The 23,166-nt window shown below is 39.7% G+C and overlaps 2 protein-coding genes across 3 annotated transcripts in view; one reads left to right on the top strand and one right to left on the bottom strand.

Annotated features, from left to right (window-relative positions):
- Positions 1 to 58: 58 nt before the first annotated feature.
- On the bottom strand, positions 59 to 15,834 carry BBIP1 (BBSome interacting protein 1). Its single transcript, XM_082854796.1, has 3 exons — positions 15,737 to 15,834; positions 5,096 to 5,166; positions 59 to 609 (listed from the first exon to the last, which is right to left on the bottom strand). Exons 2-3 carry the CDS (start codon positions 5,139 to 5,141, stop codon positions 443 to 445), a joined length of 213 nt encoding a protein of 70 aa, XP_082710922.1. The 5' UTR covers positions 5,142 to 5,166; positions 15,737 to 15,834; the 3' UTR covers positions 59 to 442.
- Positions 15,835 to 17,291: 1,457 nt separating this feature from the next.
- The window catches only part of SHOC2 (SHOC2 leucine rich repeat scaffold protein), a 113,148-nt gene continuing 107,273 nt past the window's right edge, over positions 17,292 to 23,166 (top strand). Inside the window, exon 1 of one of the 2 annotated variants that reach the window (XM_082854669.1) lies at positions 17,292 to 17,350. The gene's annotated coding sequence lies outside the window, so the exon portion shown is untranslated. The remainder of the gene's footprint in view (positions 17,351 to 23,166) is intronic. The other variant, XM_082854670.1, reaches the window with a different exon arrangement.

The following is a 23,166-nucleotide window of genomic DNA, read 5'->3' as shown; positions in this document are numbered from 1 at the left end:
GCTGTGTTGGGTCTTCGTTTCTGTGCGAGGGCTTTCTCCAGTTGCGGCGAGCGGGGCCCACTCTTCATCGTGGTGTGCAGACCTCTCACTGTCGCGGCCTCTCCCGTTGTGGAGCACAAGCTCCAGACGCGCAGGCTCAGTAGTTGTGGCTCACGGGCCTAGCCGCTCCGTGGCATGTGGGATCTTCTCAGACCGGGACACGAACCCGTGTCCCTTGCACTGGCAGGCAGATTCCTAATCACTGCGCCACCAGGGAAGCCCCAAATCGGAGTGTTTAAATTCACAATCCAAGTTTTATTAATCTTGGTTATTTTTATATTATGGGAATAAAATCTGTTTTATTAATACATACTGCTTTCAGCATACAGATGCAGGTTATTTTCTAGCTATTGTTAATAATAAGGAAGGTGTAGGGTGTTCTGCAGAAGTGCTAAGTTATCATTCAGTGACTTATTTGCGGTTGTTCCTTTTCTGCCATTTCCTGTTGGCGAATTGTATCCTGTGCTGCTTGCTGCATTTTCTCCAGTTTTTCCAGAGTCAGAGATTTTAGGGGTAAAAGTTTGGGTTTACACAGCACCATTGTGGTTATATCTTCTACAGACAACTGCCCTAAAGTTTAAAAAGAAAGAAGAATTGGAGTGAGATAACACAGCTGTTTGGTGGTTTGGATTTGCAGCTAGAATTAAGGTGTAAAAACTTAATCCATTGACGTTGAAAAATCTCTTGTTCTCATAGTTCCCCCCCAAGTGTATCTTCAGTATAAAAATATAAAAGCAACATTTACCCTACAGCATATCTTCAATATAAAAGCAACATTTAATACTAGGAAGTTCATAAGGTATTGAATTATTTAAGATCCTAAGCTACAATGAGACAACTTTTTGTGTCAAACGTTTAATCTCAAAAAAAAAATTTGGGGGAAATACAATGTACATAAAAATAAGAGGAGGAACAAGATGGCACAGTAAAAGGACCTTGAGCTCACCCCCTCTCGTGAGCACACCACAATCACAATGCTGAACAACCGTCGATAAAAAAAACTGAAACCTATCAAAAAAGATACATCCAAACACATAAGGCAGAAACCCAGTGAGATGGCAGGAGGGGCACACTCGCAATAGAATGATATCGCATACCCCCCAGGGTGGGTAACCCACAAACCAGAGAACAGTTACATTGCAGAAGTTCTCCCACAGGATTGAGAGTTCTGAGCCCCATGTCAGGCTCCCTAGCCCCGGGGTCTGGCATCAGGAGGGGAGCCCTCAGGGCATTTGGCTTAGAAGGTCAGTAGCGCCTGAATGCAGGAGCTCCATAGGACTGGGGGAAACAGACTCTCCACTCTTGGAACACACATACCAGGTATTGTGTGCCCTGGGACCCAGGGCAAAAGTGCAGTGACTTGATAGGAGCCTGGGCAAGATGGACCTGCTGGTCTTGGAGGGTCTGCTGGGGAGATGTGAGGTGACTGTGGTTCTCAGGACATAAAGGCTGGTGGCAAACATATATAAGAGTACTCTGAAGGCTAACATCTTGCTTGGGACGTTAACAAAAACAATAGAAAAGATTAATGAGACTAAAAGCTGGTTCTCTGAAAAGATACATGAAATTGATAAACCTTTAGCCAGACTCATCAAGAAAAAGGAAGAGGGCCCAAATCAGTAAAACTAGAAAAAGGAGAAGTTATAAGCAGCTATATGCCAATTAAATGGACAACCTAGAGGAAATGGACATTTTTAAAAAGTACAATCTCCCAAGACTGAACCAGGAAGCAATAGAAAATATGAACAGACCAATTATAAGCACTGAAATTGAATCTGTGATTAAAATACCCCTGAAAAAAGTCCAGGACCAGATGACTTCACAGGTGAATTCTACCAAACATTCAGAGAAGAGTTAGCACCTGTCTTTCTGAAACTATTCCAAAAAATTGCAGAGGAAGGAACACTTCCAAACTCCTTCTATGAGGCCACCATCACCCTGATACCAAAACCACAGGTATCACAAAGATACCACAAAGAAGGACAATTACAGGCCAGTATCACTGATGAGCATAGATGCAAAAATCCTCAGCAAAATACTAACAAACTGAATCCAACAATATATTAAAAGGATCATACACCATGATCAAGTGGGATTTATCCTAGGGAAGCAAGGAGTTTTCAATATCTGCAAATCAGTGCCATATACCACATCAACAAATTGAAGAATAAAAGCCACACGATCATCTCAATAGATGCAGAAAAAGCTTCTGATAAAATTCAACATCCATTTATGATTAAAAAAAAAACTCTCCAGGAATTGGGCATAGAGGGAACATACCTCAACATAATAAAGGCCATATATGACAAGCCCACAGCTAACATACTCAACGGTGAAAAGCTGAAAGCATTCCTCTAAGGTCAGGTACAAGACAAGGATGCCCAATCTTGCCACTTTTATTCAACATAGTTTTGGAAGTCCTAGTCACAGCCATCAGGGAAGAAAAAGAAATAAAAGGAATCCAAATTGGAAAGGCAGAAGCAAAGCTGTCACAGTTTGCAGATGACATGATACTATACATAGGAAATCCTAAAGACACTACCAGAAAAATACTAGAGCTCATCAATGAATTCAGTAAAGTCACAGGATACAAAATTAATACACAGAAATTTGTTGCATTTCTATACACTAACAATGAAAGATCAGAAAGAGGAAATAAGGAAATAATCCAATTTACCATCACATCAAAAAGAATAAAATACCTAGGAAAATAAACCCATCTAGGGAGGCAAAAGACCTAACTCTGAAAACTATAATACAGGGATGAAAGAAATCAAAGATGACACAAACAGATGGAAAGATATACCATGTTCTTGGATTAGGAGAGTCATTATTGTCAAAATCACTATACTATGCAAGCCAATCTACAGAGTCAATGCAATCCCTATCAAATTAGCAATGGCATTTTTCACAGAACTAGAACAAAAAATTTTAAAATTTGTATGTAAACACAAAAGACCCTGAATAGCCAAAGCAATCTTGAGAAAGAAAAACGGAGCTGGAGGAATCAGGTTCCCTGACATCAGACTATATGACAAAGCTACAGTAATCAAAACAGTATGGTATGGCACAAAACCAGACATACAGATCAATGGAACAGGATAGAAAGCCCAGAAATAAACCCACTCACCTATGGTCAATTAATCTATGACAAAGGAGTCAAGAATATACAACGGAGAAAAGACACTCTCTTCAGTAAGTGGTGCTGGGAAAACTAGACAGCTACATGCAAAAGAATGAAATTAGAACATTCTCTAACACCACACAGAAAAATAAAATGGATTAAAGACCTAAATGTAAGACCTGATTCTATAAAACTCCTAGAGGAAAACATAGGCAGAACAGTCTTTGACATAAATTGCAGCAATATCTTTTTGGACCTGTCTCCTAGAGTAATGTAAATAAAAACAAAAATAAACAAATGGGACCTAATTAAAGGCTTTTGCACAGCAAAGGGAACCATAAACTAAACAAAAAGACAACCTACAGAATGGGAGAAAATGTTTGCAAATGATGAGACTGACAAGGGATTAATCATCAAAATATACAAATACCTAATACAACTCAATATCAAAAAAACAAACAACCCAATCAAAAAATTGGCAAAAGATCTGAATAGACATTTCTCCAAAGACATACGGATGGCCAATAGACACATGAAAAAATGATCAACTTCACTAATTATTGGAGAAATGCAAATCAAAACTATAATGAGGTATCACCTCACACTGTTCAGAATGGCCATCATCAAAAAGTCTACAAATAATAAATGCTGGAGAGGGTGTCAAAAAAAAGGAACCCTCCTACACTGTTGGTGGGAATGTAAATTGGTACAGCCACTATGGAGAGCAGCATGGAGTTTCCTTAAAAAACTAAAAATAGAGCTACCATATGATCCTGCAATCCCACTCCTGGACATATATCTGAAGAAAACCATAATTTGAAAAGATACATGCACCCCAATGTTCACTGCAGCACTATTTACAATAGCCAAGAACATGGAAGCAAACTAAATGTACGCTGACAGATGAATGGATAAAGATGTGGTATATATATGTGTGTGTGTGTATATATATATATATGTGTGTATATATATACACACACATACATGCACACACACACACACACAATGGAATATTAGTCAACCATAAAAACGAATGAAATAATGCCATTTGCAGCAATATGGATGGACCTAGATACTTTCATACTAAGTGAAGTAAGTCAGACAGAGAAAGACAAATATCATATGATATTGCTTATATGTGGAATCTAAAAAACATGATACAAATAAACTTACATACAAAACGGAAATAGACCCACAGACACAGAAAACAAACTTATGGTTACCAAAGGGGAAAGGTGTGGGAGGGATAACTTAGAAGTTTGGAATAAACATATACACACTACTATATATAAAATAAACACCAAGGACCTACTGTATAACACAGGGAACTATACTAAATATTTTGTAATAACCTATAAGGGAAAAGAATCTGAAAAAAAGTAGATATATATGTATGTATAAGTGAATCACTTTGCGATACACCTGTAACACAACACTGTAAATCAACTATACTTCAATAAAAAAAAGAAATGGAAATACAACAACAACAAATATGTAGTAAAGTATGGTATTAACATGAATACTCAAATTACTGAATGTAATTGTAATTCGGCTTTTGCTACATTGTTTGATTTAGGTTTCTTTTCCCCCATTTTCAGACCTTATTTAGTATTATGGTAAATTATGGTGCTATTTTTTTCCACTGGAAATTCCTTATTGTAATCTGCAATCTTGAGTGTAACAGAATTTCTACATTTAAGAAACAATCCAACTGTCATTTTACATCCTTTTACTAGTGGGGGCGGGGAGGCAATGGATTACTCCTTTACAACCTACTCATGACAAAAGCATAGTAAAGGTGGAGAGTATGTGTGGTGTATAGAACACAAAATAGTTTCAGATATTTAGCTATTGAGCCTGCTACATGACACTGCCTATTAGTTTTTAGGTTCCTACAATATTCTATGACCTAAGTATTTGTAACTTAGATACCTTGTTTTGGAAGAACTTCCCGGAACATTGACTTCATTTCTGCCATATCTGAATTGTTGGATAGTTTCTTCCTTCAATGAGAAAACAATTATTAGTACTATTCAAGAATGAATTACCAAAGCATATTGCTTGAGATAGATATTTCCATTGTAGTTTAAGAAAATCACAATTCCTATAGAAAATGAACTATCCTATCCTTGCATAATTTTCCCATTAATTACCTGTGAGTCTTTTCATTGAAACAAGGTTGAGATAGTTCATATAAGCATGCAGATCTTGTCAACTTTCATTCATAAGTGGTGGTGGTAATTGGAAGGCTGCATGTTCTAAATTTTTCCCCTCCTAGTGAAAATTGGGCTTAAGTTTTTCAGGCAAAGGTAAATTATCCAATAGTTATCTATCCAGCTGAGGAAAACCAAAGGGATTTATGTGCAGCTGATAGCATCTCCCCTGAATGGTGGGTGATGTAAAAGACATGACCATTTGGGAGGTGGGGTAAGGCAGAGTGTTAGGGAAAGGAGGAGGTAGTATGTAAATACTGCCTAACATCCCCACTTCCTTCAGTAACTAACAGCCAGTTTCTACTTTAATTCCTTTGCTATAATGACAAAAAGCATCTTAAGGATCAGTTACTGGCTACATAGCTGCAATTTGTAAGGAAGTAACACAAACAGGTGAAATTGGCTCTTGGATACCAGAAGCGAGGTGTGCTCTCAGTTTATTTTCCTCTAATACAGAGATACTCTATGCTGAAGCATCAGTGAATACCCTCACGTGAGTATTTTGTTATGAATATCCCAGCATATATGTCATCTCTGGCTGATTACAACCGTTCCCAGTGTTACATCCCAGTTTATGCCATGTTATATATATTCAAGGTGTTCTGGACTGTAACTTGTAGCGTGACCCCTTTCCAAACACAGATGCTACTCTAGACAGTCCCACCCATTTTGTGATATTTCGCCATACTGATGCAACTCACTGTATATCTTTCACAACATCACCACCACAGAAGAAAGATTATTTATAATGTGGTGATGCTGGCTTGGTGCCTGCCTTTACCACCCACTGCAAATTAGTTATAATCAAGTGAAGCTGCTTCTGGTCTTAGTTATTCCCATTACCTCTACTTTGACATTCCTAAAAAAAGCTTCATACTCCCCATCCACCAAGCCTCTTCCCCTTCTTGTTCAAATTCCTCTTCTGGAAGATCTAAAGTTCCTGAGGAAGCTCTATCTGCTTTCCACAACTGTCACTGAAACTTACCCCTATACTGCTCTCTCTGGGAATGAAGATGAAGTAGGGAATGGACCAGGAATAAAGCAACTCATCACTACCTAGAATCTGAGATAAATGCAATATACAATTTACTCAGAATGCACAGCTTCTCCTTCTGACACATTCTTTCCTTCTTGTTACTTAGGCCTGCCAGTGGTAACTAGTGTTCATTCCTTTCTGTTGTTGTTGTTGAAGGTTAGTAATATTGCAGATCTCTGAGTAGCCTGAATACAACTATAACAAACAATACTTAGCCTCTCCATTAAGGATAACACAATGAAAATATTCATTAGGCCCTTATTTGGTACAAATCTGACATGATATGCTACTGAAAGGGAGGATAGACATTATAAATGTTGATGAATGTGAGAGAAATGCATAGCATCTAAGGGTTTTTTTTTTTTGCGGTACGCGGGACTCTCACTGTCGTGGCCTCTCCCGTTGCAGAGCACAGGCTCCGGACGCGCAGGCTCAGCGGCCATGGCTCATGGGCCCAGCCGCTCTGCGGCATGTGGGATCTTCCCGGACCGGGGCACGAACCCGTGTCCCCTGCATCGGCAGGCGGACTTTCAACCACTGTGCCACCAGGAAAGCCCTAAGGGTTTTTATATCACCAAATTTTTAATCACCAAAATGATAGATGAACAAATACTTAACTCTTAGCTGTTTTAGAGTAGCAACTCTAGTTACTCAGAATTTAATCACTATCTTTTGCTATCTCTTCTTTATACCTCTTTCACATCCAAAATCTGGCTTGCGGAAAACAATGAAGCTTGGTGCTCTACCAAACCTTAGTTCTCTGAGTAAGCTTCCATTGTCACTGGCAAGGGTGTGGAGCCAAAGGCCTTGTAGGGAGTGGGTTGGGCCTGGTGTGGGGAAGATCAGTGCTGTCACTTGCCTGGGTGGAGTGTCTACTTTGCTAGGGTTGATTCTTGTTCCTAGGCCCCCCTAGGCATTGGCAGGAGAGGAACAGGAAGGGAGGGCTAAAATAAGCAAGGTGGTGGTTGGATGCCCAGCACTGCCAATGCTACACTGTCTTGATAATCAACTGCCCAGGGAGCCCAGCGTAGGAAGGAGCATTTATATCCTTCTCCAGGGTAACTGCTAATAGCCAAGCATGGGTGTTTTGCCTGGTGCGATGCACCCTAAGGAGTTGTGGCTACCCCTAAGGGTACTTTCTAATTGGTAAGGTAATATGTGTGTACCACCAGGGATAGATGGGCCAAAGAAGAAATATATCAGCTGGGGATGAAATTCATGTGTATTATTCAAGTGCCACATCATTCAATTCAATAAATATGTGAGTGTCTACCATGTGCCAGGCACCATTCATTAGTGAACAAAAGAGAAAAAAATGTTTGCTCTTTCAGAGCTTACAGTCTAGAGTATGGGGAGAGAAACAAATAACATAATGGTAGTAAGTGTTATAGAAAATAAAATAGTTTAAGGGGATTTAGGAGGGCTGGGTGTTGTGGTGATTACAATTTGAACAGGAAAATCATTGTGGTCTCATTTTGGTGTGTGTGTTGTATCTTTTGAGATTGCAAGAAAATCAGAAGCCTAGTATTCAGTTAGGGAATGTATAGGGTAATGGACACTATTGGTGGGCGGGTTTGTTGGTACAGCTTTTTTAGAGGGATAATTTATAGTATCTTTTAATATTTTGTAGTATCTACTAAAACTAAATATGCACATTTTCTTTGACCCAAACCTTCTACTAGTAATGCTCACTAAAGAAACAAAGCATGAGTGTGTAAAGATATAAGAATAAGAATGTTCATTAGGGCACTGCATTCAGGCACATGTCACAGGTCAAATAAATCACGGAACCACCATACCATGGAGTACTATGATAGACTTTAAAATGATACAGATGGGCAAGCCATATTTTAAGAGAAAACATTAAATTGCAAAAGTAAAATGGGGCTTTCCTGGTGGCGCAGTGGTTGAGGGTCCGCCTGCCGATGCAGGGAACACGGGTTCGTGCCCCGGTCCGAGAGGATCCCACGTGCCGCGGAGCAGCTGGGCCCATGAGGCATGGCCGCTGAGCCTGCACATCCGGAGCCTGTGCTCCGCAACGGGAGAGGCCACAACAGTGAGAGTCCCGCGTACCGCAAAAAAAAAAAGTAAAAGAAAATTCCTACAGTAATAGAACCCAAACTTTTAATGCTTAGAGAATGCAGTGTCAATGAGTCACTTTTTGAAGCTTTTAGTCTGGGTAATTAGAAAATAATCTGCTGTTTCCCTTCCCCCCAGTTTCTTTAGTTTGTAATTTCTCCCAGAGATAATGGTTTTGACGGATAATGTGTTTCAAAATCATGATAAAGGAACCAAACCTGTTGTAGCATTTGAGCTAGATGTCTAAAATTAACACAAAAGAACCCAGAGGGAAACCAAATCTTTGTCATGAAAAATTTTACTAAGTTGTTGGTGTGAGAGTTGAAAAGCATTTATGTCTAGGCAGGATTAGTACTTTAAGTCAATCATACACATGTTGATAACATAAATTAGTCATACAACTTGGACAAGTTAGAAATCTCTGGGGAGATTTAGTTTGATAACCAAACTAGATTTACTTTGACAACCAAACTAAATTATGGGTGTGGGACTGGACAAGAGCACTAGTGTGTCCTTCTGAACCTTAAGAATGTGTTCAGTAGTCCTCAAATTTTATCCTTGTATAACCCTTTTGAAAAAACTAGGCAGAGAAATTAGGTCACCTTTTACACATTTCTAGATAGACATATAAATTTGTTATAAGTTTAGTTACAAAGGATAAAATTTCCAGCATATTTAAAAATAACATATTAATCCTTAAAAATATATGTAATATAATCAAAATATCATAGCAATCTGATAGCTACCATCACCCATTAATAAAAAATGAAGGACTTAAAAAAATTTTTTTTTTAAGATTTAATTTTATTTTTTTGGCTGTGTTGGGTCTTCGTTGCTGTGCGCGAGCTTTCTCTAGTTGCGGTGAGCGGGGGCTACTCTTTATTGTGGTGCGCGGGCTTTCTCTAGTTGCGGTGGCTTCTCTTGTTGCGGACCACGGGCTCTTGGCGTGCAGGCTTCAGTAGTTGTGGCTTGCGGGCTCTAGAGCGCAGGCTCAGTAGTTGTGGCGCACGGGTTTAGCTGCTTTGCGGCACGTGGGATCTTCCCAGACCACGGCTCGAACCTGTGTCCCCTGCACTGGCAGGCGGATTCTTATCCACTGCGCCACCAGGGAAGTCCCAAGAACTCTTTTTTAAGTCAGAAATTTTGTATCTTTTTTTCTCCCTACATCTCTATTTCCACTCCACTTAATTTTATTTTAATGTATGTTTTCATGCTTGAACATATTTTAGTAATTATCCTACCATACTTCTCTGCCACAAAAATGTTTATAAATTTAAATGAAAACTTAAAATATTTTGGATTGAGTTATTCCAATTATTAGTGAAAATCAATAAAAATAAATTACGCATCAATAATATAATTACTGAGCATAAAGAATAAAGTTAATGGCTAAAAAAAATCTCTTAGTAGGAAAAAATACTTTTTGTCTGTGGGTTTTGTTTTATAGCATTAGTCTTATTTTTAAAAGATGCTGCCACTGGAACTGTCAGATCTCAAGCTTAATCAGCAATAAGCAACACTTGAAAAGCTTACAAGTTTTGCATATTTTTCATAGATTAGCTTATATGAAAACATACTGTTGAGACCAAGATCATGGGTTAAATAGCTAAACAGGACTGTTAGCTTTAAATTGTACTCTATTTTCATCTAGCCAGCTGGAAAATGTAGACTACAGTCAGATGGGGGCAGACAGAGAAGAGGAATAGATTACTCAAATCCAAATTCCATTCCTGGTAACTCAAAACATATACATATGGATCAGAAATATCAAAATGGAAACATACTGTGGATGCCAAAGCCAAGTCTTAGCTTCTAAAAATGCTCAGGCCAGGATTTGGATGTTTTAAAAACTCTCCTCCTAGGTCATACTAAAGTCTCCTTAGTCTAATATTTGATCTTTGATAGGAGCCCCAAAAGAGCCATTCTGTGGGTCAAGTGGTGTGCCTACCACTTCTAGTCCACCATTAGCTTTTCATCATTTTTTTCCCTCCATTAATTTATCTAAACTTACCAGCTTATCCTAATGGTACAAAACCCCATTTTTAAATTCTGAAATTGAATGCTTCAGAGTATTCTAGGATCCCAAGTATTTTAAACAAGCTGCAACAGTATAATCCAATGTATGATTTAAAACAAAAGCTTGTACTGGCATTTTTGTTTGTTTTCATTTTTTTCGGGTCAGTATATTCCATGTTTATACTTTAAATGGGTTGTACTCTGGCTAATTAGCTTTGTGACATTGAAAACATTTCCTAACCAATTGGAGGTTTGATTTTCTCATAAAAAACATGTTTAGTACCAGTCTTGAGTTGCAAGGTTCAAATGAAAAGTGAATGTAAAAATGCTTAGAAATACAGTGTGACATTTATTATTCCATGTCTAATTTTCGTATCTCTATAATAAAAAACTTGTTGTAGATTTCCTGTTAAGTGCCCTCCCACACTTAAAAACCCTCTGAATCCTCATCAACACCACAGTACCTACAAAAGAGCATGATCTATTTAAAGATGTTTTCCTTTAAAAATCTGTCTTAATTATTTACTTTTAAAGAGCATGGGCTACCGGATTGTTCTTTCTTTTCTTTAAATTTAATTAATTAATTAATTAATTTTGGGCTGCGTTGGGTCTTCGTTGCTGCACGCCGGCTTTTCTTTAGTTGCGACCAGTGGAGGCTACTCTTCGTTGCGGTGCGCAGGCTTCTCACTGCAGTGGCTTCTCTTGTTGTGGAGCATGGGCTCTAGATGTGAGCAGACTTCAGTAGCTATGGCACGTGGGCTCAGTAGTTGTGGTGCACGGGCTTAGCTGCTCCACGGCATGTGGGATCTTCCTGGACCAGGGCTCGAATCCGTGTCCCCTGCATTGGCAGGCAGATTCTTAAGCACTGCACCACCAGGGAAATCCCGTTTTTCTTAAATATATTAAAGATATGATAATAAAGAAAACTTATTTCCTAATATAATTCAAGGTTGAGAAAATGTGAACAAGTTTTTAATTTGGTGGAAAAGAGTAAAAACCTTTTAAATTGCAATCAAGGAAATAGACAGTTAGTGTACATAAGAGTCTATCTTTAATTTTTTTTTTTGCGGTACGTGGGCCTCTCACTGTTGTGGCCTCTCCCGTTGCAGAGCACAGGCTCCGGACGCGCAGGCTCAGCGGCCATGGCTCACGGGCCCAGCCACTCCGTGGCATGTGGGATCTTCCCGGACCAGGGCACGAACCCGTGTCCCCTGCATCAGCAGGCAGACTCTCAACCACTGTGCCACCAGGGAAGCCCCTCTATCTTTAATTTTTGATGGAGGCGATAAGTGACTTGTTACCTTACTTAGAGAAGTAAATGCACCTGAAATACGGCAAAAAAGGAAACATTTCTAAAGCATTCTGAGATTTTCAACCAAAGTACCAATTGCGTTTTTATGCAAGAAACACAGAGGTCATAAACTCGTAGCCCTTGGTGTTACCCAGTTAAATGTTTTGCTGGCTTGATTAATGTTTAAAAAGTATTCGAACCAATGTTTAAAAGTCAGGAGATTTCAAAACAAAACAAAAATTAAAAAAAAAATCAGGATATTTCACATTAAGTCCACATTTTAGTTCCTCTTGACAAATCTGGTAACACCAGGTCCATATCCCCAGATGGCAAAATTTGGCTGGGGCTGGGAAGTGATGCCCCATTTAGGTGAGCATGGGGAGTTCTCCAATCCCCACCACTGCCTATTGTTTCCCTTAACATTACCTGCCCGGCAACCATAGGCACCTGACTTCACAACTTCAGTAAAACAGAGCCACGCCAATATATTACATGCCAAACGATCCTCTTTTATCATTAATAGGCATTAAGAAGCAAAAATACAATCTCTGGGAACTGAGGGAGGCACTGGAAGCAACCTTGTTTATGTAGAATACAGTAAAGGATATTTTTCTTTTGTGACTATTTATTAATTCCTTTTAAGTAAGTTCAATCTCCCTGCTGCAGGTTGTCGATGGGGGTGGCAGGAATGGCAGGAAGAAAAATGAAAAAATTTATCTTTTGTCTTATGCAAGACTTGTGTGGTTGACTGACAGATGAATTTTCAAACGCATATTAGATTTCTGAATGTAAACTAACATGAAAAAAGGTGAAAGAGGGAGTCCCAAAAAACGTGGTTTTCAGCAGATACAAATTAGTAATGCTCACTCTCACTCAAGTGGTTGACCACATGCTAGCAGACTGCTTAATTTGGATTGATAATGTTCAACCAGAGATGCCAAATAACATCATATGTCATGTAGTTGGAAACTAGAGTAGATTCTGTTTTGTTTTGCTATCTGGCATCTGCTGGTAGAAAAAATGTTGCAACATGTTCAATTTGGCTAATTAATCCAGACTCATGTGAATAATATGTGCAGTGTCTAGCTTCTGAAACATGCCTAGGCCTAAGAACAGGAACTGCTCTTCTTGGGTGAACCTGGATGATGCCATTGGTTCTGTTACATTCCAGTAGCAGACACTACTGTTAAGTTAGTAGAAAATGACATATCCTACTCATGCAGAATACCTTTTTCTAATAATTTGTTTTTTCAAAATTCAGTACTAGAAAGTGGTTCTAAAACTGTTAGCTACTAACCCTTAAAAAAGGGTTAAACCTTTTTAAAAAAACGTATCTGAAGAACTTTTTATATTCTCAGCATCACAGATATAAACCTACTTCAATAGTATGCAAGGAAGGGGAAATAAAGAATTGTTTGATACTTTACTATTTCTAAAAGCCTGAACCTCAGATCACCTATATCAAAATCCCCTGGACAATTATTAAAAATACAGATTCTTCAGGAGTCTTCCCCAGACTCATGAATCAGAATCTCTAATTTTTAATTAAGTTCCCCACATTAAAGTTGGAGAACCAACTTAAAGTCATTCACTCATTCAATAAATAAATATTTAATGCCTACAATGTACTCAGATTGGACTGCTTTAGAAGCTACTAATAACTACCATACACTGACCATATACCATGTACTATATACTATGCTAAAATAAAGCATTTTATGTGTTTGACTCATTCTGTTCAACAATTCTAAGAGGTTTTACAGCTCCATTTAATAGATGATAAACAGAATGAGTTAACTGTCCAAAGTCACCAGCTAATGAATGTGCCTGTTCCTGAAACCCAGGTCTGATTCTAAAATCTGTGGTCTAAATTGGTATATTATTTTGCCTTATTTGAATCTGGAGTAAACTTAAAACTGTTTCATAGTCCCACCATGAGCAAATTTTCTTCTACACAAAAGAAGTGACTGAAGGAGTGCATTACTTAACTTTCAATATGAAGGCTAAAAACATTCTATATCAATCTAAGAATTTTTGCCCTACCAGAGCATTTTCTTCTGTCCCCTTAAGTGCATTTTCTTCCTTCTGCTTATCTTTCATGATCAAATATAAGTCTAGGATAGAAGGAATACATAAGCTTGGCAATCTGGGGAGTTTTCCTCTTGTGATTATGAAGTAAATTCTGCAAACACTTCTCTATCCATTGGACACAGACTGTACCTAATGTACTAAGTGCTAAGTATAATCTTGATTTTGCAATTTTTAATAAGCTCTGATGAATGCTACCAAAAGCCTATCACAGAAATACCAGGACTAATTAGGACTTGCAAGAGTTTCAGGGAGAAAAATAACATTGCCAAAATTGGATGTGGCCAGATGGCCAGCAGTTGCCCCAGTCTCTGCTTTGATAACATCAAGATTCATCTGTATTTGAATTGCAGGGCCCACACATCTTTCATCAACTGTCCCTGGGGTGCCAGGAGTTGAAAACTCATGAAACTATGCTGACATTAGTACACTTTGCTGAAGATTACATTGCATCAGCTCCAAGTGTAGGCAAAGTAGCAGCAACACTTTATTAAAAGGTAGACAGTCTATGTTGCCATTGCAGGGCAGTCTCATACTCTACGTAGACAAGAGGATTAAATACCAAACTCTTCTTTGTAGGATATCATAGAAGGGTGGTATGTTGAGAAGTGGGATGGATTTAACAAGCAGCTCATGGTATGGTAAAAGTAGCTTCATTTGAGAAGACTTAATCATGATTGGAAAAGTATGAATACTGTGAAGTATTCTTGCAAAAAATGTTAAATTGAATCTAATCACACCTCCAGACCAACTTCTGATTTACAAGAAATAAGAAAAAAGGAGATATTCAAAAAGACCCCTGGCCTGAACACTTCAAAATGACAATGTCACAAGGGAAAGAGAGATGGGGGAACTGTTCTAGATTAAGGCCAAAGAGTTATAATACCCAAATACAATACATAAACCATGACTGGATCCTGGTTTTGTTTCTTTTTTGCAAGGAGGAGAAGGTATAAAAGACATTCTTGGTTCAAATGGGAAAATGTACATACATTCGGATTGAATTTCAAAGACTACAGAATTATTAACTTCCTTAGTTGTGATAATGATGTTTTGCAGGAGAACTTTATAATTCTTAGGAAATACATGTTGGGAATTTTAGAGATGTCTGCCTAACAATAGGTGTCTGCAACCTATTTCCAAATGTCTCAGTGACAAACAGTGTATGAGAAGGAGTGAAATAAATATGGCACGACGTTAACAACTGTTGGATTTAGGTGAAACCTACATGAATGTTTATTGTATTCTTTAAACTTTTTAATGTATGAATATTTCTTTAATAAAATATGGGGGGAAGAAATCATTTTGAAGAGACTTCAGAGTGGAAGCCTAAGAAAAGGTTGAGTAACAGGGACTATGCTGAATTTCTGATAAACTGAAGTTCCCTTCAACTTTGCTGGCAACATCTTGGGCATCCAGGAGACACCCAATATATTCCATGTTTCAGTATTTATCAAAATAATATCATGTGCAGGGTAAAGTAACAGGCAGATAAATCTGATACAAACCATTCTATTTAGGAGTAAATATGGTAGTGAAGCTAAGAACACAAGCAGCTGTTATACAAAATAGTGGTTGTCATAAAAGAGGTACAAAAAGTGCTAGGTAAGCTCAGAGAAAATTACTTCCTGCTGGGGAGAATCTGGAAACACATCTCCAATTATAACTAGGACATGGATACAGAATCACAAAAGGTTGGTGCTTCAGTGATAAACCTTGTTAGAGAAAAGAATACATAGTTCATTTTGGCTGGAGCATGAGTACTAAGGATACAAAAAGAAACTAAGCAAAGAAGGTAGGTGTGCACCCTTGTTGTTGACTGGCCTGGATATAAACAATTTTCAGTTTACCTGAAAGTTCTCCTGATCCTTTTTCCCGCAGCTTTAGGCACCCAACCCGATATTACCAAGATGACTCACAGCTGTTGACTCAAAACCTACAGAAGGAACTACATGAGATAATATGTGACAATTCTGGTAAAGAGCCATATAAAACTAATACGATAGTTTTACGAATATTCACAAACATTGTTTAATAAACCGTAGACACGCAGGATTAGGGCAGTATACCTTCATCCAGAGCTGCAGTCAATGCTTACAAACCCCCACCGGAGGAGAAACAAAGAAAAGGGAGAAAATTCAGAATCTGAAGGCAGGAAGTGCGAAAATAAGACTTAGAGGTGTTGCCGCGGTGGTGGGTAACCATCTTTTTCCTTTATAGCTGGGAATGGAAAATGATTTCCTCAAGCTCCAGAATTCTCCCTCCTCAAAGGTCAGGGGGTGAAAGTACGTAACAGACTTCGCGGGGGCGTGGTCAGGAGCTCCACTTCGCGGGAGTTAAGGGCCACACCCAGGCCCCTCCCGTCCCAGCTTGCAGCAGCGCGGCGACGCGAGCCGGTTGAGCCGCCTCACCCCACAGGGAACCTCAAAGGGGCGGAGGGGGGTGGGGGGCGGGCCGCCGCCTGGCCAGCCCGGAAAGAAAACCTTCTTCCAGCGGAAGCGGCTCTGAGTTCGGCTAGCCCCATCTGCGCTTTGTCTCCCAGGGGCTGTTCGGCCTGCTCGGGCCTGACCCACGGTTCGGGACCAAGGGACACTTACCTCACTTCGCCACTCCTGTCAGAATGGGTACTCCCTGGGGCAAGGGGGGCGCAAGCTATTCCCATCCTTCTGCCTTGACCCCATTCAGAAGTGTCAAAGGCAACTTCCGGGCAAGACAGGGGATTCCGGAGCCCTAAACTCCTGTCCACCTAAGAAAGTGACCAGACATCCCAGCAGAATAAGGGCCAGGAAACCTCCCTCTATCCCCGAACCCGGGCAGGTAGTCCGGAATAGGAATTAACTTGTTTAACATGGGATGTCTGGTCACGTTTGGTTCTGTTTTGGGCCTACTTACAGATGCATCTCTTCCCAGACGGCTCAACTGTTGCCCAGGGCAACTATGAGATTGGGCGAAGGGAAAACTACGTCACACAGGAGACGGCAGGCCCGGAAACTCCCGATGCCATTATCAGTTATGGCTGCCTTAGCGTCAACAGTAACTTCGGATTGAGAGTTGTCTCTCTACCCAGCTGGAGGCTCTCTCTGTGGCCCAGCTAGCCAGCGGCGCCCTGTGGGCGGGAGAGAGCGCGTTGAGGAGCGGAGGAAAGGAAAAGGGCGGAGAGAGGGAAGCAGGCGCCCATACCTTACTCTGATTGGGTAGCGTCGCTGGCGACAGTGCCTCACTCTGATTGGGCAGCGTCTGTTGCCCTGGCTCCGCCTGTTTTTCTTCCCCAGCGATTGACGGGCCTGCACCGGAGGGGTGGGGCGGGGCGGTAGGAGCGAGAGTGTGTATAGGGGCGGGCGGGCGGGCGGGGCGGGGCGAGTGGGGGAGGGGCGGGCGGGGGGCGGCGGTTGGGCAGAGTCGCCTCCAAGGAGGAGGAGGAAGGAGGGCGAGCGAGAAGGATGGCGGAGTCGCGGCTCCTGACGGTAACTAGGGGCCGCTGAGGCGGGAGGGTGCCTGTTGGCCGGTTCTTCCTGCCTTCCTTCCTGCCCGTCGGGCGGTCGGGCGGGCTGTCGATAGGGGGAGGCCCCGCGCGTCCTGACAGGCGCGAGCCGGCGGGGCCGGGGCGAGGCCCGAGGGGCCGGGGCCCTGGGAGGCGCCGCCGCCGCCGCTTTCCTGGGTGCTGTCTCCGGGAGGGCCGGGCCCTAGTAGCCGGCTCTCGTGCGGGGCCCACAGCCGAGCGCCGAGAGCGAGCCGGCCGGCTGACAGCGTCCGGGGCCGGGCCTGCGGTGGCGGCGGGCGACCAGGACAGCGCCCGGGCGAGGACTAAACCGGCTCGAGAACCGGGGCCGGGGGCGCCCGGAGGACGGTGCTGCTCCACTGGGCTCCCGGGGTCACCGCGCCCAAGCTGCCGGGCGCCCCGTGGGCGTGTGAATCGTTGGCGGGGGCCCTGGCGCGGCGGTAGTGCTACGGGGTGGAGTCTTTCCTCGCCCCTTCCCCAAAGCCCACCGCGCTCTCCCCGTCTTCTCTCCGTTCCTTGAAGAGTGGTGAGTCGGCTTTGGGTGTGTTGCTTGGTGAAGCGAGTTGTAGGCATCCAGGACTGCTCTGTTGGACATGCCTAATGGCAGCCTCTTTCCGCGGTAGATTTTAGGGACAGAGGAAAAGTACTCTTCTTTCCCGCCCCCCCCCCCGCCCCATGCTAGAGGCTTCAGGACAAAACGATTTTTCCCCAGCCCCTCAGTATCCATTGTTTTGTACCATCCCCCTCCCCCCCTTTCCTAGGTAGAAGAATAATGACGCCAAGCCATTAATTGCTCCTTTTTTTAAAAAAATCAACAGAGGGTTTGTGTAATTGTGTTAATATGGATGTACAAACAGGTGAAATGAATACCGTTTCGGTAGTTGAAAAGAAGATGCTTTTGAGTGTGTGTGTGTTTCATTAAGCCTTCAACCCTTGCAGTTGGTGATTTGATTTTCTTGTCTGTTGCTTTGTATTATAATGGGGGTGATGAGAATAAAAGAGGAAGCAATGTTTTGCAACCTACCCAAAAAAATGTTTTCTAAGTCTTTGGGGATGCTGAAGCAAAATTGGGTTGCAGATGTGGACTGTATAGTATTTGCCTCCCTCACGATAAGTACCAACAGTCTACATCTAAGCTTACACCTGTGCAGTTTTGTACACTTCTTCATAAATGTCAGCACTTTCTCGTATCTGCTCAGAGTAATGGATAATTGTATCTAAAACTATTTTTTGTTATGTTTTTCAGAATCTTAGGGTACACTTGTGTAACTAAGTATTTTTTATCTAAATGTAGCATCAACACTGAAAGATTGTCTTAATTTTAAAAACCTGTTTATTAGTTGCTAACCTCTACCCTCAGCTTTACATGCCATAGCCCTTGTAACTGTTTGTTACTATGTATTTGAAGAGACGTAGCTATTGGGTACAATTTGTAACATTCAGTAAGCTTAGTTCATAGTTTGAATTTGTCAAGTGTTGATGTTTTCTATGTGACAGTGACAAGAATTATTAGGAATAAGTATGTAAATGACCATTCCCAACATAAGGATCTCAGACTGAATGTGATAAATCTTTTAAATACTAATTTGGAAATCAGGTACACTGTAAAAGTTTTATTTAATTATGAATATGCCTTTAAAAATAGCAGAGAAATAAAGGCTTTGTCTTAAGTTTTGTGACTTTCAGATGGCTTAAATGTAAGATAAAGTTGACATATAAAACTGTATTCTTGAAATGCCAGTTTGGAGATATGGACTTGGTCTATCTCTAAGGTTACTACTTTTCCCAAAGTGTTCAGTTTTTGAAGAAAACATTTATCTCAGGTTGGCACTTGTTTTCTGGTTTCTGATAATACAATTTTCAAGTGTTTAAGATTTTCTCTTATTTGTTATGAATTGTTGTGGATTAAAGAGTGATATTAAGAAATACATTAATAACTTGCAGATGGATTTTTTTTTAGTTTTTAAACTACTGTATTCAGAAAGTTGATCAGAGCTGTGTTTTGATAATTGTAGCAAGTAAGACTCATACAACAACTTGTGAACTAGAAACCAGTCAGAAATGTGAAACATTCCACTTTTCAAAAGGAGCACTAAAATTATAAATTCTTTTGTTATGCTTGCTGGAATTATACTTTTTAAATATTGTTTCTTCAGTGACTTGGGACAGGGCTTGTCCCACGTTCAAGAGAGATATAAACTGGAATTCTATGTGGAATGCTCATAGATGGCTTCTGAATAGCTGCTGGTTTTTTTTTTGCCTTGGCTTACCTATATGGATTTTGAGGGGAAGCGTGAATAAAATTGAAATTCTTTGTTATCCAGACAGTTAAATTGCATTCATATTTGTTTTAAACATGCTGGATTATCAATATCTGTTGTGTAATTTAGTATTTCTGTAAGACATGTTCTTTAAACAGTTTAAATAGTTTTTAGATTTTATATATCATCTTATGAGAAAAAATATCAAAATCTGTTGTGTTTTTTTACTAAAAAATATACACTAACCCTGACATACAGATATAAGGATGAAGTTTTTTGGAGGTTGAAGATTAAATGAAAGACTATATCTTTATAGGATTCAGTTCACTATATCATTCATGTATCATTCATGAATGGAAAAGCATAGAATCTATGCTTATAGTAATAAAAACCCCAAACAAGGCCAAAACACCCCCAAAACAATAAAAAACCCCCCAGAAAAACAAGTTGACCCCAAGTCCTTCAGTCAGTTCTGAGGTCTATAGCTTGGGCTTGGTGGAAGTGTTCTTTTTTTTTGGGGTGGTGGTGGTGGTGGTGGTGGTGGAAGTGTTCTTGAAATAGTTCATATCAATTAGGAGAGGAAACTTAGATACAGAAATGCCAAAGTTTTATAAGACTAGTGGGGAATTAGTAAATACTTTGTTATAGATGAATTAGAAATTGGCTGTCATTTAGCAGCAGAGTGGTAAAGTACTTTTATGTGGAACTTGAGAAATGACTACTGCAGATACTAAATTGGTTGCTATTTTTACTTATTGTTGGACTTACATTTCATGCATTACATGTTATACATTAGGCATATTATAATTAATAATTTAAGGTTAAATCTTTAACCCGCTAAATAATATATAAAAGTTAAATCTTTAACCCGCTAAAGAATATATATGTAAAATATAAAAGTTAAATCTTTAACCCGCTAAAGAATATATATGTAAAATTTGCTATTCCTGTCTTCTGAATTTTACATTGTATCAAAGTTGTGTGCTGTAGGTCTTTCTGGAAATATTTTTTTCTGTTAATGTAATAAAGTTTGTATTTTCCTAACTACACTGACTTTTAAAATATGAAAAATTTCTGAGTTACAAGGTGACCTATGGTGTGCTTGAACTTGATATATTATAGAGTGTTCTGAAATCTAATTGTCAACCAGTGCAGGTAGAAAAGAGCATGCATAAGTCTAAGAAACTGAGTTATGTTCTAAAATACGTAACTGCATTATTTTAAGGTAAACTAATGTTCCTTCTGTCTTTGGCATTTTCTCCTGATTCCCAGTTTTTCAGCACATCATCTTTAACTCAGCAAATCAAAGGTCTAACATGTGAAAAGAGTATTCTAATTACAGAGGGCTCTTCAGCTTTTGAGATGTTGGTAACATATGTGCTTTTTGAGAAAGTATGATATTGCCATTATCAAGATTTAAAGAACTAATTAGATTATTTCACACTATATGTCTCATTCCAACTTTTCTAAAGATTAGAACTGATTGCAAAAAGTAGTTCATGCTGTAAAAGGTAAAGGTTTTTTTATCGGAAAGAATGAACAAATTGCTTGAAGCTAAAACATTACAGGTGATCTTAAAAGAGGGTATAATTGGTCCCTATGTGAAATGAACCTGAAAGACTTTTATGAAGTATTTTGGCATGTCTGTCTTCTAATGTTCATAGCACTGTGAACACACAGTTTAAGCATTTTATTTGCCCTCAAACACTATTTATAAATCTTGAAAATATAATTAAGTAATTTCACAGTTGACAGATAAGTCTTTTTTCTTTTAGTTTTTCTGATGTCTTTGAGGTAAAGTGGAATGACTTTTTCTGACACAGATAATGTCTAGAATTTTGAGTTAGTTTCATCAGTTAAATTTGGGCTTTCTCAGTGTCCACTTTTGTGTTGTACAACAGTCCTTCCTGCTTTCAGGACTTTCACAATTTTGCAGATAGTCTTTAAGTTAACTTTTAAATTTTGTTCTATAAATATTTCTTACTAACTAGTTTCATACTCACTAATGTCATAGACCTTCTACTGAGTGCCATGTGTGTCCCATACTGTGAGGGAACAGGAATAAATATACTATGTTTCCTGCTTTCAGTAAGTTCACGGTTTGTTGCATGAACGGGACAAACAGTAAATTGTTTTACAATGTGACAAGCGCTTTGATAGCAGTATACAGTGAAGAACTCAGATGAGTTAAGATTCAGACTGCATGTATAACCAGCAATGCTTACTGAAGGTTACAACCTGAACTAACTCTTGAGGAATAAGTTGGATAGGTAGAGGGTAGAAAAAGCATAGAAGTTAGAGATGTTAAGGTCCATTGGAGAACTGCAGGGAATAACAGTTTGGAGTCCATGTATGACCTAATCTTTTAAGTGATACAGTAGGCTCTCATTAAAGTTATCATTTTTAGAGATTGTTCTGTCTTGTGTACCTCATTTAATTTGGGCCTTGAACTATGGATCTCCATTAACGTTGGGGAGCTGCTCCAAATTATTATTTAAAACTTTTAACTGTATATTTTCCATTAATATTTTAATTAAATACAAGAACATATCAGCCTAATGTGGAATAATTCTGAGAATTAGAACTTGGATAATGATAAAATGTTTCAAAATCATATTTAAATATATATTTCTCAGCATGTATGCATCATGTTAAGGTAACATTTATGAATTTCCTTCCTTAGAACTCACGGTAAGGTTTTATTATACAAACATTTAAAATGTACTCTTCTGAGAACATTAAAAACACCTCTTCGGGCTTCCCTGGTGGCGCAGTGGTTGGGAATCTGCCTGCCAATGCAGGGGACACGGGTTCGTGCCCCAGTCCGGGAAGATCCCACATGCCGCGGAGCGGCTGGGCCCGTGAGCCATGGCCGCTGAGCCTGCGCGTCCGGAGCCTGTGCTCTGCAACAGGGAGAGGCCACAACAGTGAGAGGCCCGCGTACCGCAAAAAAAAGCACAAAAGAAACACAAAACAACAACAACAAAAACAACCTCTTCTCATACTTATTTCAAAGTGTCACTGTTTGCTTTAGGTAAGTCAGACTATGATCAGCAGTTATATCCTGGTAGAAGTCTTTATATGGCTTTATATGATTTAAAAGTTCTCTGAACTTGAATATTAAGTAATTTTTCATATAGGATGATTCAATACTTATTTGAGGGCACAATGAGGGACCTTATTTGTCATTCCAAACTTCATTCCCTCCAAAATGCCATAGTTTTCCCATTTAAAAATTCTTGTGTTGCTTTTTTTTTTTTGGTTTTGATTCTTCCTGTTATTTTCATTATAGAAATCTGAGAAATCCTTTTTAAATGTTCACGTTTTAGCAATTACCTCATAAATATTATAACATTTCACTTAAGGTTATTTTTTAGGAAACTAAAACGTTTCTGGTATCATCTCTTTGGATACAACCCCATGCTCTCTGCACCTGGCTAACTTCCTATAATTGCCCTTCAGGCCTCCATATCATATCCTTGGGGAGGCCTTTGATCTCTAGTTAGGTTCTCCTGTTTTA

Source organism: Leucopleurus acutus (assembly GCF_964270905.1).
Source record: "Leucopleurus acutus genome assembly, chromosome: 14".
NCBI classification, from domain to species: domain Eukaryota; kingdom Metazoa; phylum Chordata; class Mammalia; order Artiodactyla; family Delphinidae; genus Leucopleurus; species Leucopleurus acutus.
The sequence above is the reverse complement of the archived record's forward strand: the minus strand, read 5'-3'. Positions and strand labels throughout refer to the sequence as shown.

Excerpts from the sequence above, each read along its gene's own strand:
- BBIP1 (XM_082854796.1), bottom strand. The coding sequence starts at position 5,141 with ATGGCAGAAATGAAGTCAATGTTCCGGGAAGTTCTTCCAAAACAAG. Across the intron at positions 610-5,095 it reads GGAAGTTCTTCCAAAACAAG|GGCAGTTGTCTGTAGAAGAT; the intron begins GTATCTAAGTTA and ends TTTAAACTTTAG.